The sequence below is a fragment of the Garra rufa genome, chromosome 12, assembly GCF_049309525.1.
Source record: "Garra rufa chromosome 12, GarRuf1.0, whole genome shotgun sequence".
Lineage (NCBI taxonomy): Eukaryota > Metazoa > Chordata > Actinopteri > Cypriniformes > Cyprinidae > Garra > Garra rufa.
In genome coordinates, this window is record NC_133372.1 from 15,303,751 (window position 1) to 15,331,297 (window position 27,547).

Consider the following 27,547-nt stretch of genomic DNA (forward strand, 5'->3'; position numbering starts at 1 on the left):
TGCCCTCTGTTGGTAAGATATCATCACACACTATACTTTTCAGAAATAAATGTCGAATTATGAACATTTTTTATATATAAGGAGAACCTTGACAGTACTTATGTATTTAACTGGTTAATACATTTATGCATTTTATTAACTAGTAAATTAAAGATAAATCATGCTTGACTATGACCAGGACAAGGACTTAACAGTCCTTCTTAATACCATTCTTGGAGCGCCCTCCTCTGGCAAAGCATCTTAACACATTACACAAACTACAGAATCATTCAAATGTCTCTACATTTCGCAGCTGCTTGAACCATTCGTAGATTATGCGCAATCCTGGTCTATTTTCAACGAAAACGGTTCTCTCTCCAGTGCTTATCATAGAACCGCTGGAATGCATGTGTTAAACGTGTGGCTAAGTTACTCGTTTTCAACCGGGCAAAAACACATTTTGCTTCGTGTTTTGAAGTATGACTGTACATAATTTATGTTGTAGATAAATGTTTCCAATAGGAAATTCTCAAAACACACATGGCATAGTCTTTCGGATTAAACTCCCCAGAGACTGAGCATCGCCTCAGTCAGTCAGTTCACTCGAGACTGATTCGTTCTGAACGAATCTTTTATATAAGTTTGTGAAATGCTACCTAGGTTGTTCATTAGAAAGATTCTTTTCAAAAGAACGATTCGTTCAACTTAAGATAAACATCCGGTGCGCATGCGCAGAACATGGGTTATTGGGCGCGCGTAACAGCATGTTCTCCGTGGATTTTAGACTGAACTGCTTTCACTGACATGTCTGGTACGTCTTGTCATGCCATACCGATGAGTTAAAGTCTGTCGCGTTGTTGTCGCTTAAATAACTTGCACTGTAATATTTGAAGTAGCATAGATTAGCTCACAGTCAGCCTCAGCAAGAAGGATTACATTTGACCACAGGAAAGCAACAGGCAAGTTTAACTCGAAACGACTTGATCCATACTTGAATATTGGTGGAATTATGTGCAAACGACATTAAGAGACTACGAGGCATTGTTACCCATAAACAAGCAGGGGTAACTTAGTCATGAGATGTGTATAAGCGCTGACATTGCACTGTTAGACATTTGAGGATCCATGTGAGTTCACCCAGCCAGTTGTTATAACAGACTGACGTTGCTATACTTGTTCTGGTAAAGATTTTAGTTAACAAAAAAATATCAGACTGTCAAAAAATATATTTTTTGCTCCCATGTATGTATAACTAAACCCATTAGTGTACATATTTGCCATATAACAATTGGATTTGCTTTGTGCTTCTTTACAGAATCACAATATGCAGTCCATTAAGGTAGCACTTTGTAATCATTGACTTGTTGGAAACTGGACAAAGGTGAATGCTTGCATACAGAAAATGTCAGCTTGTAGCTGTTTAATGCATTGCTGTATCATGAAAGTGCCCTCTCAGCACCCAGTAATAGTTAAAACGACACATGGCTTTGGATTTACTGGCTAGTGCAGTCGCTTTGGTTGTTACCAGTCTGTGAACTCCGTTAAACTGCTAAGCCTTCAGTTATTAACTTTGAGGATCAATGTATCTTATGTTTTTTTTTTACATCATTAAATAATTCAGATTTATAGCATCACTATTGCTGTAACATGATGGAAGTAATTACATGCAATGAAAGGACTGAGGATGTTAAGGAGGACATAAGGACTGATGGCAATGGACACGCGGTGGAAAACGTAGCTCCAGAGCCGGTCATTGACAAAACCAAGGAGGACCTGGAAACCCAAACGCAGAAAACCAGCACCTGGATATGGTCTGTTGTTTATCTTTGTTTCTATGGCTTCATGGTGCAGCTGAAGCCTGGAGAGCCGTTTATCACACCATACCTGCTTAGTACAGAGAAGAACTTCACTAGTAAACAGGTGTGGTGCTTTTTCATCATTTTTTAAATCTTCATAGGGGGAAAAAAACATGTAGAATATAATTTTTTTTTTTAATTCAATCTTGATAAATTGTACTGGTAAGGATTTTTTTTTTTTGAAACACACCAAAACTTGAGAGACTGTGTTTCCCAGCTATATTTATTTATTTATTTTTCCGATATCTAGTTGACACATGTGACTAGCTTTGTTTTCAAACTCAGCGACTGGGGTCTGGCAAGCCATGTGAATGTGGTCAGAGTTCACATTCCTTCAAAGTGGGTCAGACCAACTTTGAGGAAGGATTGAAACAATCATGCTGACTTATATGTGAATTTATTAATTATCAGATTACCTTTTTTGTAAACATTTGTAAACCCTCAACAGAATTTGTACTCAATGTACTGAACTTATCAGGCTGTAACTGGGTGTTTTTTGAATAAGATTAGTAAAAGCCATAAAGTTAGTCAACCACATGCAGAGAATATCTGTATGGGAATTTTCCACTGTTACATACTGCAAAATATATTCAGTAGGTGCCTGTTTTGAATTGTTTTCAAACGTCTTTGATATTACCCATGTCAATTAAGTTTATAAGCTAATGCAGTCAGTTACATTTAAACTAGAATTAAACACTTTTATTCAGAAACATGTTTAAAGGGATAGTTCTCCCAAAAATTCTGTCAATAATTACTCTCCCTTATGTCGTTCCAAACCGGTAAGACATTTGTTTGTCTTCGGAATACAAATTAAGATATTTTTTAATGAAACCAGAGAACTTTCTGACCCTGCACAGACAGCAACACAACTGACATGTTCAAGGCCCAGAAAGGTAGTAAGGACATCATTTAAATAGTCATCAGTGGCATGTGACATCAGTGGTTTAACTGTAATGGTATGAAGCTTTTTGGTGCATGTTCAGGAGAGTACCACGACACATGCGTGTGGTGTTGCTGACGCAGCCATTCTGAAGTAGAACGCCTGTGTAACTTAGTTTATCATTTGTGTATTCTGGTTTTACGATTACGTTTTAGTGCCACAATAAAAAGAAAAAAGTTACATTTACGAGATTAAATTCACAATATTTTGAGAACAAATTTGCAATATTTTAAGAATAAACTCGAAATATTTTGAGAATAAACTCGAGAATAGGCAAAATTATGTGAATAAAGTCAAAATGTTTCAAGAATAAAATCAAAATGACATTTATAATTTGTAAGTAGTAGTAAATGTAATTACAAATTAACCTCTGTTTTATGTGACATAATAATGTTATCCAGTACAAAATACATCCTCAAACACTAGACATATCCTTAGATTATCAATGACATAAGCAAAATAATACGTTTCGATCATCCCAAATGTTAACTTTTTAAATAGAAAGAACTGTAGTTCAAAATCGACCCCTTGTCTACATTTTAAAATGAACATGCATATCAAGTGTAATCTTGGTTGCCATGTGTTCTCCATGCGCACTACCCTCATTTCAGATGGCATACAAAAGGGCAATGGAGTAAATGGAGTCCTGGGTTATGTTGTTTCACAATACTATATTTATACTTTACCTGAAGATTACGATTAAAGTATTAATTATCTGACATTACACACTGACTGTACTTTCTTGATGGTTAAGGTAAGTGCATTGTCTATTATGTTTTGACTGATTTACCCCCGGTTTCACAGACAAGGCTTAAGCATAGTCCTAGACTAAAATGTAAGTCTGGGCTGTTTCAACTGAAATAAAATTGCACTGATTGATCTTAAAATATATCAGTGCCTTTGCTTTGTCTCAAAATGCACACCAGTAATGTTTTTTTCTAAGTATGTTTATAAAAATTACTTAAATGTTCTAATTGATCTATGGCCTAATCCTGGTTTAGTCTAAGCCATGAATGTGAAACCGGGCCATTAAGTTTATTTTGCACTACAGCTATCTCTGCTATCCTATATCAAATGTAATAATTGCTGTCTGTTGTTTTTACAGGTTACCAATGAGATCACCCCAATCTTCTCATATTCCTATATGGCCGTGCTGGTGCCTGTGTTTCTGCTGACTGATTACCTACGTTACAAACCAGTGCTTATCCTTCAGAGTTTGAGTCATGTTTCCATTTGGCTCTTGCTGCTTTTGGGATCCTCGTTGCTGGAGATGCAGTTCATGGAGTTCTTTTATGGCATCACCATGGCTGCCCGTGTGGCATACTCCTCGTACATTTTTTCACTAGTACCAGCCACTGTTTACCAACGTGTAGCCAGCTATTCCCGCTCATCTGTGCTCATGGGAGTCTTCACGAGCTCTGTGCTGGGTCAGATGTGTGTGTCACTTGGAGGTGTATCATACTGGACGTTAAGTGCAGTCTCTCTGGGGTTTGTCACTTTCGGGTTACTCTTGTCCTTCTGCCTGCCATGGCCTAAGCGTAGCTTGTTTTTTAACCAAGCCCGTCTGGAAGAAGAAAGAAAGGAAGCAGCTCAGTCGGAATTGGCCAGAATGAAGCCTGAGGAGAAGGATGGCAGTGTGGCAACACAAGGCAGTAACCACAAATCCCCTTCCTGGACAAATTCAGTGTTTGTTCAGATGCTGATGGAGTTAAAGAATGTAGTGAAAGTACCTAATTTAAGACTTTGGAGCTTGTGGTGGGTGTTCAACTCTGCTGGTTATTATTTAGTTTTACTGTACGTACACGTCCTGTGGAATAAAGTCTACCCTGCCACAGAGAACAAACATGTCTACAATGGAGGGGTTGAAGCTGCCTCTACATTATTAGGTAAGGTGTAATTATTATTATTATTATTATTATTTATTTTTTTTAAGAAAATGTCTACAAATAACAATAAATAATCTCAACCACATAATCCTTTTTTAAATAAGTAGCATCCACTCTGGTTTCTTCAGCAAAGAAATTAACAGGTTGTTGGCAAAAGAACATACAAGGGGCACGTTTTCTTCCCAACCAACTGTTCATGAATTTTATCGTGGACATCACTTAAAGACTGATTAATTGTTGGTCATGAGTTTTGATAAACACTTTATTAGATATCAGCCTCTAGTCCACTTATTTTAAGATTTAGATGGCTTTTGTTGTCATCCAACACTAATTTATAGGGATAGCAGTAAATTATGCCAGAATTATTTTAGTTTCTACAGCAAAGAAAGCCGTGTTTATTAAAAGCCCAATTTGCAAATTCCCCCTTTAATGCATGTTATTTGTCTTATTGTGAACAATTCATCCATACATGTTTCGTATTTTAACCTCAACATCTTTAATCAAAATTTCATAACTGGATCTTTAAGTAAAACGTTAGACTTCCCTTTATTGATGTATGCTGAATTCAACTGCAACTTGGACGTACTTCACAATACAGGAAGTGGCTGCTGTTGTTTAATCTTTTTTCTTTATAAAGACAAGTCATAATGAGTTGTTGTGCATATCTAGAGATAGCAGAGCTGTGTGTGTTTGTGCATAATGTTTATTTCTTAAAAATACAGTACAGCAATCTTCAAATAGGTTAATTTACAGTGGACAGTAAATTCAGACATGCGTTTTGGTTTATTTAAAGTTCTCTTGTATAATACCCTAATTAATTATTCAAATCTACTGGTTTGAATAATCTTTAAGCTGTGTTCTCTAACCAGACTTTTTCAAGAACTAAACAGCTAAACAGGTCCCTCCTTTATTATTATTACTATTTTCTATAGTGGATACTTATACATACTGTACCTTAACATATTGTGTTGTCTAACTCACTTTAGCAGACAAATAATTTATATAGTAGATTTTTATTTTCATTATTTTTTTTGTAGGGTAAGTGTATCCATTAAGCCCACCAAAATCTAAGTTTGTGTTATTCATAGATATTGACATGGTTTATTAGAAAAAAATAATAGTTAAAATGCAAGATTTATCTCTCATTTAAAAATGTACAGTGGGGGAAAAAATTATTTTGAACAGTGAGAGACAGAATAACATAAAAATTCGGAAAAATGCATTTCAAAAAGTGCATTTATTTGCATTTTAATGAGTGAAATAAGTATTTGACCCCTTCGCAAAACATGACTTTGCAAAACCCTTGTTGGCAATCACAGAGGCCAGACGTTTCTTTAGTTGGCCACTAAGTTTGAACACATCTCAGGAGGGATTTTATCCCACTCCTCTTTGCAGCTCCTCTCCAAGTAATTTAGGTGTTGAGGCTGACGTTTGGAAACTCAAACCTTCAGCTCCCTCCACAGAAGAGGTCGACCGATATGGGTTTTTCTATAGCCGATGCCGATGTTTAGAGGTCAGGGTCAGCCGATGGCCGATATGTGCTGCCGATTTTTTGGGCCGATTTTTAGGGCCAATATCTTGAAGTTCTTCCCTTTATTTGCATGCTAAAATGTCACACTAATAATAAGTGGATGCACATCATTTCTAAACTTAACATCATGAACAATGAACACAAGGAACCATCTTTCGGATCTTGATTTTGTGCACTGCACAGTATTATTACAAAAGATTTAACCAAACAAATCGAACTGACCAAGTATTAAAGGTCCAACTTTACATTAGGTGGCCTTAACAACTATGTACTTACATTTAAATGAATAATTTGGTACAGTGTACTTATTGTGTACATACATGTTTTTACATTGTGTTTATATATTTTTAAAAACCTATATGTAATTACATTTGTAATTCATTTCTGTAATTACCACTGTTGAACCAACCCTTACACCCTAACCCACCCTGAAACCTACACTGTAACCGATTTTTGTAATTTGAACAGTATTTTACTGTAATATCTACAGTAAGATACTGTAAAATGTATATACAGTATTTTACTGTAAACTGCAAAGGATTATGGGAAAATATATGATCACTACTGTAATTCTCCACTACTGTAAATCCGTTTACAGTAGTGAACTTGCCCGCGAAAAATTGACCAATGGCAAGGGAGATTTTTTTTTCTCCTGTTGAGAGGAAGTGGCGGTAAAAAGGACAAAAGAGAAATGTTGCATCAATAACTCGACAAAAAGGTTAGTATATTATTTCTGTTTTATGAAAAACTGAACAATTTTAATTTGTTTTCACTTGTTAACAGCAAACTAACAATATTCATCGTGTTTTTCATGTCGGTAGCCCTTTTTTTCTGACTGACGGCCGGGGCGCCGCCATAACGGTGAAAACATGGACTGGTGAGTAAATTAAGGTGACCTATATTAGTCGAAATAAACTTTATTTAAACTGAGAAACACGTTTGTATATTCGGCTGCCCTTTAATGCAAGTTAGTTCGTCTGACGAGCCCTTACTCAAGCTTAACAGCAAACTGAGGTGAAATACTGAGGTAAAGTGCGTTAAGCAACACCACTGTTTCTGTGGAGATTTTAAACTGTATTTTCAAGCCCTTCTTTTGTTTGTTATTTTCAAGTTTCTGGTCTGGATGTCGTCTGTAATGTCGGAGCGCGGAGGTGTATTTTGGATCTTCTTCTGTGAATGACTGCCATAGTATCGACGATAACATGAACTGGTAAGCTAATAATGTCAGTAAGCCGAAGTTGACAAACTTAACGTTAGTCACAGAGCAGCATAATATCTTTTAAACGCTGCCTCTTTATAGCTAGCAAGGTAATTCTCTTCAAATGATGTTTAAGTAAGAAATGTGTGTATGAATGTCGTATGTAACTTTATAGACGGTCCCTTGACAGTGACAGACGTGACATAAACAGCGCGCTAACATGAAACACTGAGGTAAAACTGAACACCGCGGTTAACTGCATCTTTTGTGTTTTATTTTCAAGTTTGTGGTCTCGTGGTCATGTCGTCTGCATCGGAGGTGTATTAGAGTCTTTTCTGGTGATTGCCATCGTCGCGGTGCAAACAACAGGTGAGCTTCCCCTTTCATCCAGTGTTGCCAACTTTTTTCAATGGAAAGTAGCTATACCCCGCTTGAAAAGTCGCCAAATGTCGCTAAATGACGTCATACGTTCATTAGCATATTCATGACGTCAGTACGTCGTATTGTCTTGCGTCTCTGTGCTCACATACTGCTATTTGATGCAGCCAAATTCAATAAAACTGTTTTCATTTATATATTTCATAGATATATTGATATATTTTACGGTTTCTTTTGTCAGACAACGGGGTAAATATGAAATAGTGACTGAAACGCAGCCCATTAGGACTACATAACCAGCTCTCGAAGATATAGCATATCTACACTAAAAACGTGATTCATAATCACGACATTGTCTAAAAAAATCAAATACACATACGATTAAGACAATGGCTGTGCTGTGATTTCGGGCTATACTTGCATGTAAAATAGAGTTAGAAGCATCAGAATATATTTTTTTATCTGAAAATGCTGCTTCTCTGCCGCTCACTGAACAGAGCAGACGCAGATAGAGAGAGAGAGGGAGAGCGCGCGCTGGGAAAGCACGACTTCACGCTCGCGCGGCAGTACCAGAGAGTCTCATAAGCTAAATAAGGTTTTTCCAAGAAGTCGCTAGATTTGTCGCTAGGCGCTTTTTTGAAAAAAAGTCGCTAAGGGGGTCTGAAAAGTCGCTAAATATAGCGACAAAGTCGCCAAGTTGGCAACACTGCTTTCATCAATTTAACTAAGTTAATGTTAACGTTACTAGATTAGCCAAATTAGCCACAGGCTGCTGTTCTCCACTGACTTGCAGAACAGGTTAACTTTTTAAAGAGAGTAACGAGCTAGCAATATATTAATATAGCAAGTTTTGCTAATAAATATGATAAATGCTTATTTTATTAAAAATTTAAATTTTATTACTGTACAGTAGTTGTCTTTTCTGATCATAAACTATAGTAACACTAAAAGGGTGTTGTGACACTGTCTGTTACAGGAGATTTCTCCAAGCACTAACTGGACGCTGACCATCAGATGCAGAATCATCATACAGCCAGCTGTCCATTTTACAGACATGCAGAATCAGGTAACCCAAAACACATTTTGTTTTACATTGCATTTACATTCATGCATTTTTCAGATGCTTTTATCCTAAGCAAGTTATATTGTATTTATATTGTTATTTATTGTATTTCGTAAGGTATTCATTTCCTGGGGGGTGTTCCATAAAACAAGTTTACCAAATAAGTCAGGCTTATTTCAGTTAGTCTGACTTATTTTGTGCCAAATCAAGTGACAATAAGTCAGACTAACTGAAATAAGCCTGGCTTATTTGGTAAACTTGTTTTATGGAACACCCCCCTGGGAATGTTTTTTATTACCATGTCTTGTCACATCAAGATTGAGTTTGCATGCGCATTAAAATTATTTCTATTAAACCAGCATTTAAACAGCAAAATGCAGCTGCTTCAGGTGTCTTTACCTTACTGTAACCTTTAAATTCATAATAGCAATCTTACCATCTGTCAAATTTAGATTATTGTTACTGTAAAGCAACAAATAGATTTTTTTAATCGTAGTAGGCTTATTATATGCACAGACTTTCTAGGAAACACACGTTTAGAATGTTTATATGAACAGAAGATTAGTTAGCATTTAGCATGGTCTGTGGCAGACTTTACTAAGTGTCAGGGCAACAAAATTAGATAAACAAGAATGTAATATTAAGTCATTTAAATCATGAAGAAAATATTGTCTTTGTGCTCCATTTAGTAAAAACGGTTTTAAACAAAGCCATGTCTTGCGTCTCTGCACACAGCAGTGTTTAATTACTGAATGAATTTACCTTTTTTAAACACCTTGAATCAGTGATTCACTGGCCCATTCATAAAATTCTTTATAAAAAATTTCAATAAAAAGTTTCTTCAGTTTTTTTTCTTACTACAGCGTTCATATGTAGTATATAATAAAAATTTAAAAATGCATACAGCATCAAGTTCGACAGTTGAGGCAAATTCTATAAACACTGCTTTAAAAAAATCTTTTTTTTCTTGTGCTTGCAGGTTCGTTCAGACAGTCAATCTTTGTGGCAGCAAATGCATTGACAGTCACAGATCAGATGGACTTCTGGAAAGAGGGTGCAAACAACAAGCATCAGCCTGAATTCCATTCTGCTGTTTCTCATCAGAGAGCTTGTCAACTTTGACTCAAAATTACTAAAATTTAACACAACACAAACTCATTTTTACTGTATGATTTTATTTTATTTACACTACCAGACAAAGCTTTTGAACAGTAAGATTTTAAATGTTTTTAAAGTAGGTCTCTTCTGCTCACTAAGCCTGCATTTATTTGATCCAAAGTACAGCAAAAACAGTACACTTTTGAGCCGTTTTCTTTTTGAATATATTTTAAAATGTCATTAATTCAAAGGTGAATTTTTAGGATCATTACTGCAGTCACATGATCCTTCAGTAATCATTCTAATTATCTGATTTTCTGCTCAAAAACTATTATTATGATGTTGCTGAGATTAATATAATGCTAAAAACAGTGAAGTAGATTTTTTTTCAGGTTTCTTTGATGAATAGAAGGTTCAGATAAACAGCATTTATCTGAAATAGAAATAGTTTGTAACATTATGAATGTCTTTATCATCACTTTTAATCAATTTAAGTCATCCTTGCTAAATAATATCTTTCTATTCATCAAAGAATCCTGAAAAATTTACAAATTAAATAAAATATGTTTATCAGCATACTAGAATGATTTCTGAAGGATCATGTGATACTGAAGACGAGTAATGATGCTGAAAATTTAGCTTTGATCAAAGGAATAAATTAAATTGTAAAATATATTCAAATAGCAGTTCATTTATATAATTTATCACAATGGTATTGCTTTTGCTGTAATTTGGATCAAATTAATGCAGGCTTGGTGTGCAGAAGAGAATTCTTTAAAAAAATCTTAGTGTTCAAAAACTTTTGACTGGTAGTGTACTTACTTATTTTTGCTTTTCAGTATGTGTATGTTTGCCATGATACAAAGTCTCCAGGGGACTGTGGTGATGCCCTTTTTTCTGCTGTATCCTAGAGGTCAACATTTGTAATTTGTACTTTTAAAAAGAAAATGTTCAACAAATAAAAAGAATATTATCAGAACTAATGCTTATGAGTTATTGTGATTTTTATGGGTTTGGGGTGGTAAAAATCTTAAAATACAGTGCTATACGACAATTGGATTGTTTTTACAGGTAAAAAAAGTTTAAAATAAATGAAAATAAACTCTATAGTACTGATACTGTAATTGAAAATACAGTAAAAATACTGTAATTGAAGATACAGTAAAACACTGTAAATGAAATTACAATAAAAATACTGTAAATGAAATTACAGTAAAGGTCTTTTAGTACTGTAAATGCACTTACAGTAATAATACTGTAAACATTTTTACAGTAACTTACTGGCATCCAGCTGCCAGTAAGTTACTGTAAAATTTACAGCAAACTTTTTACAGTGTACTCATACCACCAAACCTGCCCCTAACCTTACCCATATCCCACCTTAATAGAAGCAAAAGTGTTTTTGCAATGCAATATGACCACATTAAGTACATTGTACTTTAAGTACATAATAATTAAGGCCACCTAATATAAAGTGTGACCATGTTAAATATATAAAACAGATAATATAAAAACTGTTAATCATTTACATAAAAAGTTTAAGAGCTGAGATTAATGTGAAACTTTAATGTTTTAAATAAAATTTTGAATACAGACATTTTAAACGATTTATATAACTGAGAGGACCTGCCAGCAGATGGCGGCAAGACACTGATTTAATTACTGAATCATATCATTCATTTGATTCGTTCGAGCAGATGAGTCATTCCTGAATAAAGCAAATGACTCTTTATGAATGAGAAATTGAATCATTTCACTAGATTCATTTAAAAACGCATGTTAAACGAAACACCGCTGTTTAAATGGAGATGCACAGCGGCTCAGTTGTGACTTGTTTCAGAATACTTCTGATGACAAGAAAGAGCAAAATCTTACTTTTGACGACAAAATAAAGCAAAATCAGGCAATAGTGTAATCCGCCTGCCACCCACCCGCAACCTATATTTTTTTCTCTGATTTATCTAACCGCACACGATCTTCCTATTACAATTATTCTAATTCTTAGTTTTGTATGATGATATGATGAATGGATGGTTCATTTTAACAGCTGATTTTCCCATCGCTGCACACTTATATAGGCTTAATCACTCGTGCTTTTAAGCCAAATCCATGCTGAAAAAAATAACGTTTACTGACATCTGGACGTGACCATATATGTGACCCTGGACCACAAAACCAGTCTTAAGTCGCTGGGGTATATTTGTAGCAATAGCCAAAAATACATTGTATGGGTTAAATTTATTGATTTTTCTTTTATGCCAAAAATCATTAGGATATTAAGTAAAGATCATGTTCCATGAAGATTTTTTGTAAAATTCCTACTATAAATATATCAAAATGTAATTTTTGATTAGTAATATGCATTGTTAAGAACTTAACTTGGACAACTTTAAAGGTGATTTTCTCAGTATTTAGATTTTTTTGCACCCTCAGATTCCAGATTTTCAAATAGATGTATCTCGGCCAAATATTGTCCTATCCTAACAAACCATATATCAATAGAAAGCTTATTTATTGAGCTTTCATATGATGTATACATCTGAGTTTTGTAAAATTTAACCTTATGACTGGTTTTGTGGTCCAGGGTCACATATGTATAAACTCGCAGTATCTGAGGTGACAGAGAGGACGGTGCGGTGCGGAAACATCAGGGGCAATCATCAAAATATATTTAAAAGAAAGCTGGCGCCACGGTCGTGACCACATAACTCAGGTTCAGATTTTAGAAAATGTAGTTAATGTTTACATCATTATTGATTTATCTCATCCACGCGCGACCCACCCACAAGTAATTAGAATGCATTTTATTATTACCTGACCCGTGGATATAACCACCCTCTGTGCATCACTGTCTCCGAGCAAGGCGGAGTATCACAACGCTGCATTGTTTGTGAGAGCCGCCGCCTTCTTCACCCCACGCACAGAGTGAAATTCTCCGACTCGGATACATGAAAAATAAAACAGAACTTATAACACTGGGGCTAATATGTTAGCAAACAAGCTGCTGATCGTTTTTGACTACAGTCTTTAAACTTTACTGCAAGTAAGCAAACCCTTAACTAGCCGTAGCATTATGCCAGTTCCTGACGGTTCTAGGATTTTCTTTCACTAACTGAAAGCAACACTTCATAGTTTACTAGTAATATATAGTACATATATGGCCATGGGACTTAGAAATATTAGAATTTAAGCCTTACCTTTATCTCTCAGAACTGTTATTGAATCTTACAAAAGTTTTGGCTTGGGGTCCTTCACAGCAGCGTTCCACCGCACCAATAACACGGGGCTGCCCGCAGACGTGCCTGACTTTAAATCGGCGCTACTAAACACGGAAATCAGCCGATGCCGATTTATTAAAAAATAGCAAATATCGACCCGAAATGTCAGCCGGACGATATATCGGTCGACCTCTACTCCAGAGATTTTCCATGGGATTAAGGTCTGGAGACTGGCTAGGCCACTCCAGGACCTTAATGTGCTTCTTGAGCCACTACTTTGTTGCCTTGGTCGTGTGTTTTGGGTCATACCCACATCCCATTTTCAATGCACTGACCCTGACAGTACATGGCCCTGTCCAACGTCTTTTTGATGCGGTGCAGTTGTCCTGTCCCCTTAGCAGAAAAACACAACCAAAGCGTAATGTTTCCACCTCCATGGGGATGGTGTTCTTGGGGTCATAGGCAGCATTCCTCCTCCTCCAAACACAGAGAGTTGAGTTTATGCCAAAGAGCTCGATTTTGGTCTTATCTGACCACAACACTTTCACCCAGTTCTCCTCTGAATCATTCAGATGTTCATTGGCAAACTTCAGACAGGCCTGTACATATGCTTTCTTGAGCAGGGGGACCTTGCAAGCGCTGCAGGATTTCAGTCTTTCATGGCGTAGTGTGTTACCAATTTTTTTTTTTTCTTGGTGACTATGGTCCCAGCTGCCTTAAGATCATTGACAAGATCCTCCTGTGTAGTTCTGGGCTGATTCCTCACCGTTCTCATGATCATTGAATCTCCATGAGGTGAGATCTTGCATTAAGCCCCAGATCGATGGAGAATGATAGTAATTTTGTGTTCCTTCCATTTGCGAATAATCGCACAAACTGTTGTTACCTTCTCACCAAGCTGCTTGACGATGGTCTTTCAGCTTTGTGTAGGTCTACAATCTTGCCCCTGACATCCTTGAACAGCTCTTTGGTCTTGGTCATGGTGGAGAGTTTGGAATCTGATTCATTGATTGCTTTTGTGGACAGGTGTCTTATATAAAGGTGAAACCTGAGATTAGGAGATTTTAGCACCATTTAAGCCCACATGTGTTCCAAATAAGCCCACATCATGATTTATTCGCAAAAAACATCAATATATTTATTCAGTGACACAGAAGTGTTTAAAAAAAAGGAATTTTACTAATTTTTACTAGCGCTCATCACCTGTACTAATAACATTAGTTATTAGTCATTAACGTTTGCATTTTTTTTTTTTAAATGTTGCTTAAGTCCATCTAAAAAAAGATAATTTATGAAAATAATCTGCTTTGCAAAACAATATACTATGTATTTATTTGTAAAATAAATAACAAAACATTTATTGTTTGTAGTTCACATGCTTACTCCTGCAGCAGTCTATCTTTCAGTAAGGCTAATTGTTAAGAAAGGCTATCTCTTATTTGACATAATAACATTGTAATTAATAAAGGCTGAAAAGGGTCCAAAAACACCAATGTTTTTGGGTGTTTTTGCATGAGCTACCCTGAGTAGCACATGAGTGGGACTAACTCAACTTTGCCAAATTTGATTGGTATGCAATAAAAAATGTCAGGTAATTAACAAATCACTGGATAAAATAATGACTAGCATAAAATATGATTTTCCCTTTGTTTAATTTGACTTCAGAGTTGGAAGTGGACTTATGCTGCCTTCATGTGCTATTGTAATTATGGTAAATACCAAAATCCGACATCAAAATTGCACATGAACACCCACTCACGTTGTAATTTCAACTGGAAAGCTCGAAATTTTTTATGATACCCGAGCTGCCGAGATGGGATAAACTTTGGAAAGCATCATCTTTCCCATATCACATGAAGGCAGCATTAGTGGGTACACTTACCCTAGTGTTAAATTTTTTGTAACATGAATATAGATACAGTCATGTGAAAAAGTTAGACACCCTATTGAATTTCATGGTTTTCTGTATCCGGACATAATAAAAAATGATCTGGTCCTTAGCAGGTCTTAAAATTTGGAAAATAAATCCTCAGATAAACGTCATCACACTGAAAAAAATGATTATGGCCCCAATTAAATTAAGCATGATTCAATTTCGCTAGTTTAAATAGTAAAAATTTAGTTTTTGATTTGAATTAATAAGTATTAATTGGTTTTAAGCGAATTACATGTGTTTTAAATCCAAGCCATGTGAATTAATTAAATTCAGTTAGAAAATATTAAGTAAACTTTCTGCGCATGCGCACAAATGCACATTCTCCCTGGCGCCAAAAGGAGTTTCCAGTCACGACTCAGTCAGGTTCACGGTGGGAACTTTTCATTCCGGACCCGGAGTTTTCATCATTCGGTCGATTTACACGGTGAGTAATATTTATGTGAGTAATAATGTAGTGTAGCACTGTTTATTACAGTAAATAGTTTGTTCGCTGTATAAATAATATCTGCAAAATGAGTCTTTGGGAGAAATTCCACAGCGACCAACGGACGGTCACATATAACTTACACAAATAACACAAATAATACTTTTTTATGTGACAGAATGTACTTTTAAGATATTTTTGTATGAAAATGTAGTTGTATAAGCCTAAAATACGCCGTTTATTTGAAAGGATAGCGTCTATTTAAATGCTTAAGCGCTTTCGGAGATGCTCAGGCCGGTAACGTTATTGGTGTTCCCTGCCTAAGTTACGTTAACGTTACCACAGCCAGTCCTTCGGGAATCTGCCGGCTTCTAATGTGGTTAAACATGACATAACGTTAAATCCTTTTGGACGGGTCATCTTTAATGTCCTTAACTTGTTTGTTCAAGAGCAGTTTGTTTTGGCTGAAGGTAAGGTAGTGCTTGCGTGATACCGAAAAAAATTATTAACTTCTGTGGCAACTATTGCATTTAAAGCAATGATGGGCAGATCGTATCCTTAACTGCGTGTTTGTACTGTAGAATTGTTTCCACAGACTTTATTTGTGGTGTTACGTTAGATGTGTTTCGTTCATACTGGACACCATCACAACTCCAAATAACTATGCCTTGTAATAGAAAGTTCCGGGAAATCAAAAATATGGACGAAGGCATGAAGTTATGAGGGGAATTTCCAGTTAGTTCCTATCAGTAAATCTCACAATATAACATTGGATTTCTGAATGTTTTTAGTGTTCACAATTGTAATCATGTGAACATGCCCCTTTTTGCTAGCTTTAATGGTGCAGCATGTAAACTGTTTTAAACTAGCAATAATAATTATTGTGTTTTTACTTTCATTTGAGGGACTCTCTGCATGTTCCTGTGACTAGGACACATACCATTTCCTTGATGCCAAAGGAAGTTTCCAGGTTCGCCACTTTCCTGAAGTTGTATTATTCCAGCAATATGCACAGTAAGTATTTTAGTATTAAAGCATTTTACAATAAACAGTTGACTTTAATGAAATATATCATATAATGTAATATATGTTATGTTCCACAGATCACTGCTGTTTTCCAGAAAGGAGGTCTTACTGGGAGGAAAATGGTCAAATATTTCGGCATTTTACAGGAGGTATGTATTCATTTATCAAGTGTCTTTTCCTTTCCCATATGTATTATTATTTAACACAGTGATGTCAAATACAGTGTCCAGACAAAAATGTCTCTGCTTGAATTTAAATTCTACTTAAATTTCAAATACTAAAAGGGTTATAGTTGCCCAATTGTCGTTAATTACTCACCCTCATGTCTTTCCAAACCCAGAAGACCTTAGTTTATCTTCAGAACCAAAAAAAATTAATTTTTTTTTTTAATGAAATCTGAGAGGTTTCTGGACTTGCATAGGCAACAATATAACTGGCCCAAAAACGTACTAAGGACATAAGTGTAACCATTTATGTGACATCAGTGGTTCAACCGTATCTTTACAGAGCTAAAGAATATTTTTAATGTGCAAAGAAAACAAAAATAACTTTATTCAACAATTCTTCTTCCTGCCTCCATTGTCAAGACTACAATGACATATGCGTGTGTTTTTCTTTGCTTATAAACATGGTTCAGCCCATGCATATTAATGTCAGCAACACCAAACACTTGTGTCATGGTACTCTCATGAATGGCAGACGGTGGCGCGGAGGAGTCTGTATTTTTGTTTTCTTTGCGCACAAGTATTCTCGTAGCTTCATGAAATTACTGTTGAACCACTGATGTCACATGGACTATTTTACCAATATCTTTAATGTGTTTCTTGGCCTAAGAACATTTCAGTTGAGTTGCGTTGCTGTCTATGCGGGGTCAGAAAGCTCACAGATCTCATTAAAAATATCTGAATTTGTGTTCCATTTGCAGATTAGGAACAACATGTGGGAGATATACAAATAGATTTGTCAGTTTTCTTTCTCATCTGCTTCCTTTCACTTTAACTTAAAAAAAACAGCTGTTTATGATGACATACTGATTTGTTTTTGTGCATATTGGCTGGTAAATATCAGTTGATACCCAACCCTACTAATAACAGTTTCTTTTTATTTAAATATAGGACAGTCAAAGAGATGACTCCTTGAAAGACCCACAACACATCACCATGGGCATACCTGTAAAATCCATTACAAATTGCAGTTTGTTGCATGACATATGAACAGTTTTAGCACTATTGTTTTATTCACTATTGAAAAAATACAATATACTGTTTAATCACTATATACTGTTGCCTGTTACCACATATTTTTTATTAATTTTGCAATTCCAAGTCCGCACTCAACAATGTGGCCTCTTTCACCTGTGAATTTTTGTTAATTTTTTATTTTGTGAATGTGCAACGTTAAGTAAGCACTTGTCTTCCAAACACTTGTTGTATATACAAAGAAACTGTTACTGAATTCACATTTGATGACATTAAAAATAAATTCAAAACATTAAACTTGTTGTGTGTATTTGCAAAGCCATTTAAGAACCTCTCCTTAAGAAAAGGATTTTTTTTAAGGTAAGTGATTAAAACAATTTTGAAATTTAGTCAACAAAATGTGATTATTTAAATGTAGCTAAAATAAATTGATTGCAACCACTTACCTTAAAAAATTAGAGTAAATTCAATGAATATTTTTTCTTCAGAAACAATTAAATAAATTAAAAGGAAGTAGCATATTTAAATTGGGCTGAAATTACTCATTTTTTTAATACTAAGTTAACTAAATAAAATTGTTTAAATCCAAATAAATGTGTTTGTTTAAATCTAGATCAAATCAATTGATTGCAACCACTTACCTTAAAAAAATTGAGTAAATTCAATGAATCATTTTTTTCAGTGCACATGACATATCACACAGTGTCATTATTTATTTATGAAAAATACAGCCAAGAGGAAAAGTCTATGTGTGACAAAGTTAGGACACCCTATGAGTCAATTGCCTGTAGATTCACTTTTAGCAGCAATAACTTGAAGCGTTCATTTTCTGTGTGAATTTATCAGTCTCTCACATTGTTCTGGAGGAATTTTGGACCACTCTTCTTTTCAACGTTGCTCCAGTTTATTAAGGTTTGTGGGCATTTGCTTATGCACAGCTCTCACCTCAGCATTTGAGTAAAAATGAGCTCTGGACTTTGACTGGGATTTTGCAACACCTTGATTCTTTTCTTTTCAGCCATTCTGTTTTAGATTTTCTGGTGTGCTTGGGATCATTGTCCTGTTGCATGACCCAATTTTGACCCAACTTTAGCTGTCAGACAGATGCCCTCACATTTGACTCGAGAATTCTTTGATATACAGAGGAGTTCATGGCCGACTCAATGACTGTGAGGTGCCCAGGTCCTGTGGCTACAAAACAAGCCCAAAATTATCAGCCCTCCTCCAGCATGCTTGTCTTTTGGTATGAGGTGTTTGTGCTGATATGCTCTTCAGGTTTTCACTAAACTTGGTGCTGTGCATTAAGGCCAAACATCTACACTTCGGTCTTGTCTGTTCAAAGGACATTATTCTAGAAGACTTGTTTTGTTCAGATGCAACTTTGCAGACCTAAACTGTGCTGCCATGTTGTTGTTGTTTTTTTTTTTTTGTTTTTTTTTCTAGATAGAAGAGGCTTTCCTTTGCCAAGGCTTCTAAACATGCCATTTTTGTCCTATATTTTTCTAGTGGTAATATGTAGGGATGCACCGATCCGAATCGGCCGATCATGCTTGCGCGTTTTGTCAGTAAAGCCGGTTCTGTAATCAGCGGTAAATGCCATCAGGTGCGTGATTTCACGTTGAGCCGTATATACTACACACAGCCGTTGTTTACCGACGAGCTGCGCAAATCAATGTTCATTATCAGTGTGAATGTGCGCAGCTCGTCAGTGAACAACGGCTGTGTGTAGTATATACGGCTCAACGTGAAATCACGCACCTGATGGCATTTACCGCTGATTACAGAACCGGCTTTACTGACAAAACGGGCAAGTGATCGGCCGATACGGATCGGTGCATCCCTAGTAATATGAACTTTATCCTTTAACATGTTAACTGAGATCTGTCTCTGTAGAGAGGTGTAGTTCTTGGGTTGTGTGCCATTTCTCTGAGCATTACACGGTCTGATCTTGGGGTGAATTTTCTAGGACGTCCACTCCTGGAAGGAGAGGTGTCTGTTTTAAATGTCTTTCACTTGTGAATAAACATCCAGTCGTTTGGACTTGGCCGTATTACTCTTCTCAGATTGATGGCAGCAACAAATGCTTCTCTAAGATGATTGCTGATGTCTTACCTCCTTGGCATTGTGTTAACACACACCTGAAGGCTCCAGACCAGCAAACTGCCAAAGCTTATGCTTTTATAGAGGCGCTTAAACTTGCTGATGATCAGTTAATCAAAGGTATTTGATTAGCAGTGCTTATCCCTCTTTATTCAAATGTTAACAGTAAGGGTGTCCTAACTTTGTCACACATGGCTTTTCCATTTTAGCTTTATTTTTGTTCAATAAATTATGACACGGTGCAATTTCATTTTTATTTTCCAAATTTTAAGACCAGTCAAGGACAAGATTTTTTTTTTTATGATATCCTGATATGGAAAACCATAAAATTCAATAGGGTGCCCTAACTTTTTCACATGACTGTATCTGTTTTTATCTGTACTGGCCAGAGTTTATTTTGCAATTAGGGTTTTCAGTGCATTTGACAATGAACTACCTTTTTTTTTTTTTTTTTTTACTAGGATTTAATAGTTTTACATCATACATGATGGTTAACTATTTGGCGAGAACAAGCAAAGTTCGTGTTCCTTAACCTTTGAGCTCAGCATTACACATGCTTGGAAAACAACATAACATAAACCAGGACTCCTTATTCCTGGTGCTGGAAAGCCACTTTCCTGCAGTTTTTCTTCCAAGTAAACTCAAAGACCTTTATTAGTTGATTCAGGTGCATTTCAGCTGGAGCTAAACTCTGCAGGGAAGTGACACTTCAGGAGTAGGAATGAAGAACCCTGGTGTAAATGTCACAAAAGTAGAAAATATTTGCAAACAGTTTTTCAGAACTGTTTACACTATATGAACAGATGTTTGCATGATCAACATTGCATGATTATGTTTGACTGTTACACTTTATGTGCTCCATAGGTGCAATCGCGTCATTTGCAGCAGGCTATGTGAAAATTCGATGGAATCTTTGGTCTGAACTGGTGATTGGATTGATCACTGGGGCACAGGCCGTTCTACTGCTTCTCATGGGCATGACAGATAATATATGGGTTTGCTATGTGGCATATGCCCTGTTCAGAGGCTTCTACCAGTTCCTGGTGCCAATCGCTATGTGAGTTATGTCAATTTATTTCTATTATAAATAAGGGTGTCACGATCCTCCAAATCCTCGATTCGATTACATTTTCGATTCTAAAGTCACGGTTCGATTCGATTCTCGATTTAAAAAAGATAAATTTGAAAGCACAAGCTATGCCATTTTAAGACTTTTATGTAGAGGTCGACCGATATTGGTTTTTACCGATACCGATAGCTAGGTTGGACCACACTGACCGATACCGATTAATTAACCGATAGTTTTTGAAAATGGATACAGCATTTAAAATAGTGATCTACTATTTTTTTAAATACTAAACCATACTTTGTACATGAAAAAAATATTATTTATTATATATTGATCATTAAAGTTATTTCATAGTTCATTAATGTTAACAAAATATCAGTAAATGTTGAAATTAACACACTCTAACAAGGAACAACACTTCTATTCTACAGCTTTTATTAATCTTAGTTGATGTTACAAATGGGCTCATTGTCATCTTTACATTTTAACAATATGTAAAATTGCAGGTTCTATGCTTTTTGTTTATATTTGACATCTTAAAATTAAGATTCAATTTAATTACGATTTTCAATATCAACTAAATATAACCATTTGTGCAAAATTTACTTATTTTTTTTATTATATAAGCAGGCTACTTTTTTTAAAAACATTTACTTATTTAAAATAAGCGTTCTTTAAGTGTCGGCAAGTTTTCAAAGTAGTTTTTTTTTTCTTTTTTCGTTTGATTATTACTGATGAGATCACAGACAGTCGCTGCTTTAACCGGCTGCATTCAAACGAATGCACAGATTTATTTCGATGTATCAGATGTTTTGTCCTGCTCTGAGAACATAACTGACTGTGTGTACATCGAAAGTATTCGAAAATCCATGTGCATTTAACCTCATCTGCAAACAAGCTTTTTAAGACGAACAAACACAAAGAGAAAGTGAAAGTCTGTCAGTGCGCGAGTTTAGTGCATCTTATAATACTGCATTACAAACGGCAGAAATTAAGGCATATCTAAAGTAAAACACTGCGATTGAAAGCTCACACTGTCAAACAATGCACACGTAGCTCAAAGTGCAAATTCTGTGCAACGAAGCCTGCCGCGTTTCTGGCGCGCACACGTGCAATGTGCGGGAAAAACACAAGCTCAACCGGACAAAAGTGCAGCGCTGCATTGCGCGGACAACTCGCAGGTAGGTATCTCTCTCTCTCTCTCTCTCTCTCTCACACACACACACACACACACACACACACACACACACACACACACACAAGACGCGTCGCGTGTAGTTCAAGCAGAAATCTAAAACAGTTTATTTAATCACCAATGGGGCAAATGTTTACCTCCAGAAAGATAAAAAACCAGCAAAGGTTAGACAGATTGAACGGAAAGAGAAAGTGCGATCTATATCGTTGCAGCCATTTCAGAAACAATCTCTTTTCTGTTTTACATTTATGTTTAAATATTATTTGTTTGTGTTTTGTTTCAGTTTAATATATTAATTACCAAAGAAGTTTGTGTTATTTGTAAATGTCGGACGTGTATGAATTGGACGAAATACGCCGGGAGAATTGGAGAGGTTAAGACACAATTTTTGATCACTTCGTTCGTTTTTATTTGTGGAAAATCCCTCCTTAAACGAATTTCGTTTTGTATAATTTTTATCTTAATTTTTAATATATATTTTTGTTGATCAGTTATTAAAATCAAATAAGAACAGGAAAATTGGCATTGTGAAATAAAGTGCGTAACAAGATGCAAGCCTATGCTTTAAGGGCCTGAAGAAAAGGCTAAAACATGAATTATAGTTCTTTATGAAGCATAAAGACATTATTGACAAAGATTTTGGACAGATGATGTTATATGATGTTACGTAAAACTATAGCACGCTGTGACTCGGCAGGATTCTGTCAGCTGAATGAACACGGTTTGCTTTCTCACGTCTTTAAATCTACAACTTTGCTGGCTAAAAATATGACTATAAATCAATACAAATATATGATAACAATCCTAACATTGGTCTTGGGCTTAACCTCTCTAAGACAGCAGAGCATGAGCGCTTCAGCAAGGGAACGCAACCAGGAAAAACTATCGGCAGGGGTTTTTGCCGATGACCGATAGTTCGGCCAATTAACTATCGGTGCCGATTAATCGGCAAAACCGATAGATCGGTCGACCTCTACTTTTATGCAATATAATAATATCTGACCTTTGTTCACAATGTACCACACACTACACTGTCAAATTTAAAATGTTTATTAACAATATAATGTAACAATAACTTGTATCTTCAGTCAATTGGAAACTTATACAAAATAACCTGCCATCTAATTTCTCTTTTGTGACTGCAGTTTTCTTCACAGATGATGACATTCAAGTTCACAAAAAAAAATAGCAGTTTCAAGTTCTTGTTAAAGAGCAATATGAAAAGAGAACTGCTAAAAATATTGCAAAAATACTGTCAAAAATATTAACTATTTACATTTATATGGGCAGATATTTTTTTTTAATAGTTTCATGTTCTTCTTTAAGAAAATGATAATGTCCACATTCTCTGTGGAGAGGGCTGCTCTTTGAGATGTCACAATGTCCCCAGCTGTTGAGAACACTCTTTCACTTGCTACACTTGTTGCTTGTACTGCAAGATAACGTTTGGCAAGCTTGGACAAATTTGGGTACTGGTTCTCATTATCTTTCCACCATTTCAGTGGATTAAGTCTTTTACAACATCAGGCCATGGTTTGGTTTCTGATGATGATGCAGTGGAGGCTGTGCTGAAAAAAATCACCAAACAGTTCACTGAGTGCTGTTCTCTTTGTTGGGGGGCTGCCTCCACTGGTTGCTACAGTGTCTGTATCCTCTGCAGGGTTTTGGCTGGATCCTTCTCCTGAGGCATGAGACTGAAATAGTCACACACAAAACAAATAAACAGGCAGAAATTATATTTAAGTGTGACAACAACAAACAGAAAGGATATTGTGATTAGTCCTATTCATGAAATATTATGAATGTGAAATTATGTAAATACAAAAAACAAACTACTTTAACTTAATCACATTAGCCTATTAGCATCACATACGTTTGTGGAGTGCTCTTGCAAGATTTTCTCCTCCAGACAATTGAAGATCTCATTCCGAGATATGTCATCCAGGTGGGGTAAAGTTTTAAACCTAGGATCCAAGGCAGTGCTCTCATTCAGGAACTGTTGAAGTCTTGGGTCTGAATACCTCTCTTCAAAATTAGCCTCTATAGCAGATTTAACATCCTTTACAATTGTTGAATCTGTGTCACTGTGTTTCAAAGATGTCAGGATGGTGTGTTGTAGGGGCATGACCATAGACACAGTAGGCTGCTGTTCGGAACTCATCAAGGTTGTAACTGTTTTCAGGGGCTTCAGTACCTGACATACATCTTCCAGAACAGTCATATCTTGATCAGAGAGGGTGGTAAGGTCTTTAGCATTTTTTAAATGTCTTTTTCTGCAAGTGCAGAATAGATAGCAGCTTGTTGTTCTAAATAGCGTGTGATCATGTCAAAGCTGGAGTTCCACCTTGTAATGACATCTTGAACCAGTGTGTGAGGAGGAAGCTGAAGCATGTCTTGTTTTGACTTTAAGATGGCTGCTGCAGTGGTGCTTCTGTGGAAAAAAGTGACCACCCTCCTGACTCTGCCCGAAAGACGGGAAATCTGGTTTACTCCCAAACCCTTCTGGGAGGCCAGATTCACAGTGTGGGCAAAACATCCAATGTGTGGAGACAATCCAGCTGCATGTGAGGCATTGACAATGTTCTTTGCATTATCAGTTGTCACAGGAATGGTTGCATTTTGTCTGTTCAACTTCCATTCCAGTACCACTTCCCACAGCACTTCTGCTAAATGTTCACTTGTGTGAGCTTCATATATGGGGCGAGTTTGAAGTACTGGATTTTGAATTTCCCAGTCATCATTAATGTAATGCGCTGTGACAGTCATGAAGCTCTGTGTTGCTCTGGAGGTCCAGCAATCTGTAGTCAAGGCTACTAAATGTGCACTGCTAAGACCTTCAATAACTTTCTCCTTCACATTATTGTACATGGAGGGTATCACCGTAGCTGTGAGATGCGTTCTACTTGGGATTTCGTAGCACGGTTCTAGCACGCTAATTAAATGCCTAAAACCGGAGTTTTCTACCACTGAATAAGGTCGCATGTCCGCGGCTATAAATACTCTTACCGTGCTTGTAATTGCCTTTGCACGTGTTGAGTTACTTGGAAGTTTTATTCCAAATGAAGACGGGAGAGTAGTTTGTGTTACACTTGTCGGTTTAACAGATAAATCTATGTTTTTGTGGTGCCTGCGGAGATGCCCTGCCATGTTAGTCGTGCTGCCGGTGGAATAATGTGGTATACGTACATAGCAGAGCTTTTTTTTTTTTTTTTTTTTTTTTTTTGTCGACAACACGAACGTTGTCAACATAACTCACTGGAAATCCAAAATACTTCCACACCGGCGACTTCAGTGAAAGAGGAGGGGGTTCAAGTTCTGTCGACGGGTCTCCTGCGTCTGCAGTTGCCATGCTATCTTTTGGCTGTTTGTTGTAGACTCGCAGCACTTCAACAAGCGTGTTTTTTTTTTTTTTTTCGCTGACGTGACATGGGGCGTGGCAGCATCGACGATTCCATTTTTTGATTCGATAATCGAGATTGAGCATGAATTTCGATCGAGTGACACCCTTAATTTTAAATGATTATTTCTGACTTTTTTAATTTTATCCTAAAGTAACATTGGCACTTGTTGCATTAAATGTTTCAAAATCACTGTTTTAAAAAAAAGCAGTGTATGCACCTGTGAAAACATTAGCTTATTTCATGGAGAGCAGGAACTTTTCTTTGAAGTTCAAGTTTGTTGTAGCTTGCCACATAAGGAGCTTTTGATGAAACTAAATATCACTAAGGAAATTAAACCATTTAATGAAAATAAACATATCCAGATATCTGCATTTTGTTCCTTTTAACTCATTTTGTGTTTTTCTTCTCAGTTTCCAGATTGCCTCCTCTCTCACTAAAGAACTGTGCGCTTTAGTGTTTGGAGTAAACACTTTTCTTGGAACAGTCCTGAAAACAATCATCACACTCATTGTGGCAGATAAGAGGGGATTGGCTATGAATGTTCATTCTCAGGTGTGTAAAATTCTAGATTGACTTTTGTTAATAGTTACACAGAAAAACAGGATGCCACCAGCTTGTTAATAGAAGAAGAAAGTACAGTAAAGTTGTAATGCAGAAAGGTTCCCTTTATATATTATAACATTACAATGCAGAAAGATTATGGCCTGATTATGTTTCTCTCTTTCTCTTGCAGTTTTTCATTTATTTCTTTTACTTCACTCTGCTGACTGTGATTTATCTGGGCTGTAGTGCCTTTATCATCACATGTCATTACCGCAATCAAAGACCTGTGGAGAAGACTACAGAGGAAGTGGCCATAGCCACTGAACTTAGTCCCATGACAACAGCTGCTAGTGAAAGCACGACGGCACATAATGGAACCACCATCAAGAAATGAGATTCAAAGAAATTGCACCCAAGTTTTTCCATATCTTAAACTGTTACTTTAAAATCAGAATGTTTTATTATTTTAACTATGAATAGCCTTTCTTTTATTTAGTTTGTCCTATTGTTAGGAACACTTTTTATTAAACCTCATCAAATTCTAATTACGTTTTGTAGAAAGTAAATGCAATGTTTGAGGTTGTCAGTAGGATGGAATGCCAATGGAAAATATACTCCTGGATTGAGATTTTCCTGTTTGCCATTTTATTTGGCTGTCTTTGTTAGGGTGAACAAAAATAATGTGAAATCATTTTTGTAAAGATTGTTTGGAAGCCATACATGGCAAGTTTGACTTTGACTGTTATGCCAGAAGTATTATTTGCAGCTAATTACTAAAATTTAAATAATTTTAACCGTTTGTTCCAGTTCTTTAAATTGATTGGCCAAGCTGTTATCCAGGATTGCTGATATTTATTATATGTCTTTAGAATATCTGATTGCTGTCCAGTGGAAGCTGGGGTGGAGTTGTGTCATTTTTGTCTGGAGTGAGGACCATTTTAACTCCAGGAGTAGGAAATGGAAAACACATAGTGTTGCTAATGCGGAGTGACAACTAAATTGTAACAAACATTGATGGAAAATTGTTCCATAAACACTTATGTCTGTGCATTGCTTGGTTACACAAAGTTTGCTGCTTTAGCGCCTTTGGTAATTTTTGCCATAGGAAAAAAAAAATGTGATTGACCGTTTCTGATGGAAATGTAAAGTACTCAATGTTAACTCTATAGAAACTGTATAAATATTACACAAACAAGATTGTACACAAGACACTTGATTAGTTTTACTATAAAATAATTACTACTGTTTTTTTTTATTAATATTATATAGTGTGATCAAATTAAGAGGTCCAGGACATGTCATTACAAATGGTTAACAATAAAGTGTTTAAGTAGTTTTCATTTGTATGGCATTTCGTAAAATTTCTATTGTTTCAAACCAGCATTACCGAAAATATGCCTTAAAGGATTAGTTCACTTCCAGAATAAAAATTCCTGATAATTAAGATGTTCATGTCTTTCTTTTTTCAGTCGAAAAGCAATTAAGGTTTTTGAGGAAATCATTCCAG

General features: G+C 36.0%; 1 protein-coding gene and 2 long non-coding RNA genes across 7 annotated transcripts; all 3 read left to right on the forward strand.

The window, feature by feature from the left end:
• The first annotated feature begins 711 nt into the window (after positions 1-711).
• Positions 712-27,484, forward strand: slc19a1 (solute carrier family 19 member 1). Of its 3 annotated transcripts, none has more exons than XM_073851967.1 (6): positions 712-790; positions 1,601-1,899; positions 3,881-4,661; positions 20,697-20,889; positions 25,908-26,049; positions 26,231-27,484. In XM_073851967.1, exons 2-6 carry the CDS (start codon positions 1,627-1,629, stop codon positions 26,432-26,434), a joined length of 1,593 nt encoding a protein of 530 aa, XP_073708068.1. In that variant the 5' UTR covers positions 712-790; positions 1,601-1,626; the 3' UTR covers positions 26,435-27,484. The 3 variants fall into 3 exon arrangements, with proteins under 3 accessions (XP_073708068.1, XP_073708067.1, XP_073708066.1); XM_073851966.1 differs by having other exon boundaries at positions 732-1,360; XM_073851965.1 differs by having other exon boundaries at positions 732-1,899.
• LOC141346999 (uncharacterized) lies at positions 4,680-10,899 on the forward strand. Of its 2 annotated transcripts, XR_012357287.1 has the most exons (5): positions 4,680-7,069; positions 7,304-7,402; positions 7,674-7,759; positions 8,745-8,834; positions 9,811-10,899. It is a non-coding gene; the product is annotated as an uncharacterized lncRNA (long non-coding RNA). The 2 variants fall into 2 exon arrangements; XR_012357286.1 differs by having other exon boundaries at positions 4,680-7,402.
• LOC141347356 (uncharacterized) lies at positions 14,017-18,003 on the forward strand. 2 transcript variants are annotated; one of them, XR_012357334.1, is made up of 4 exons: positions 14,017-15,507; positions 16,412-16,521; positions 16,611-16,682; positions 17,649-18,003. It is a non-coding gene; the product is annotated as an uncharacterized lncRNA (long non-coding RNA). The 2 variants fall into 2 exon arrangements; XR_012357333.1 differs by having other exon boundaries at positions 14,028-16,521.
• Positions 27,485-27,547: the final 63 nt, after the last annotated feature.

Coding starts and splice junctions, on each gene's coding strand:
- slc19a1 (XM_073851967.1), top strand. CDS start 1,627: ATGATGGAAGTAATTACATGCAATGAAAGGACTGAGGATGTTAAGGAG. Junction 1,900..3,880: donor AGAACTTCACTAGTAAACAG/GTGTGGTGCTTT, acceptor TTGTTTTTACAG/GTTACCAATGAGATCACCCC. Junction 4,662..20,696: donor AGCTGCCTCTACATTATTAG/GTAAGGTGTAAT, acceptor TGTGCTCCATAG/GTGCAATCGCGTCATTTGCA.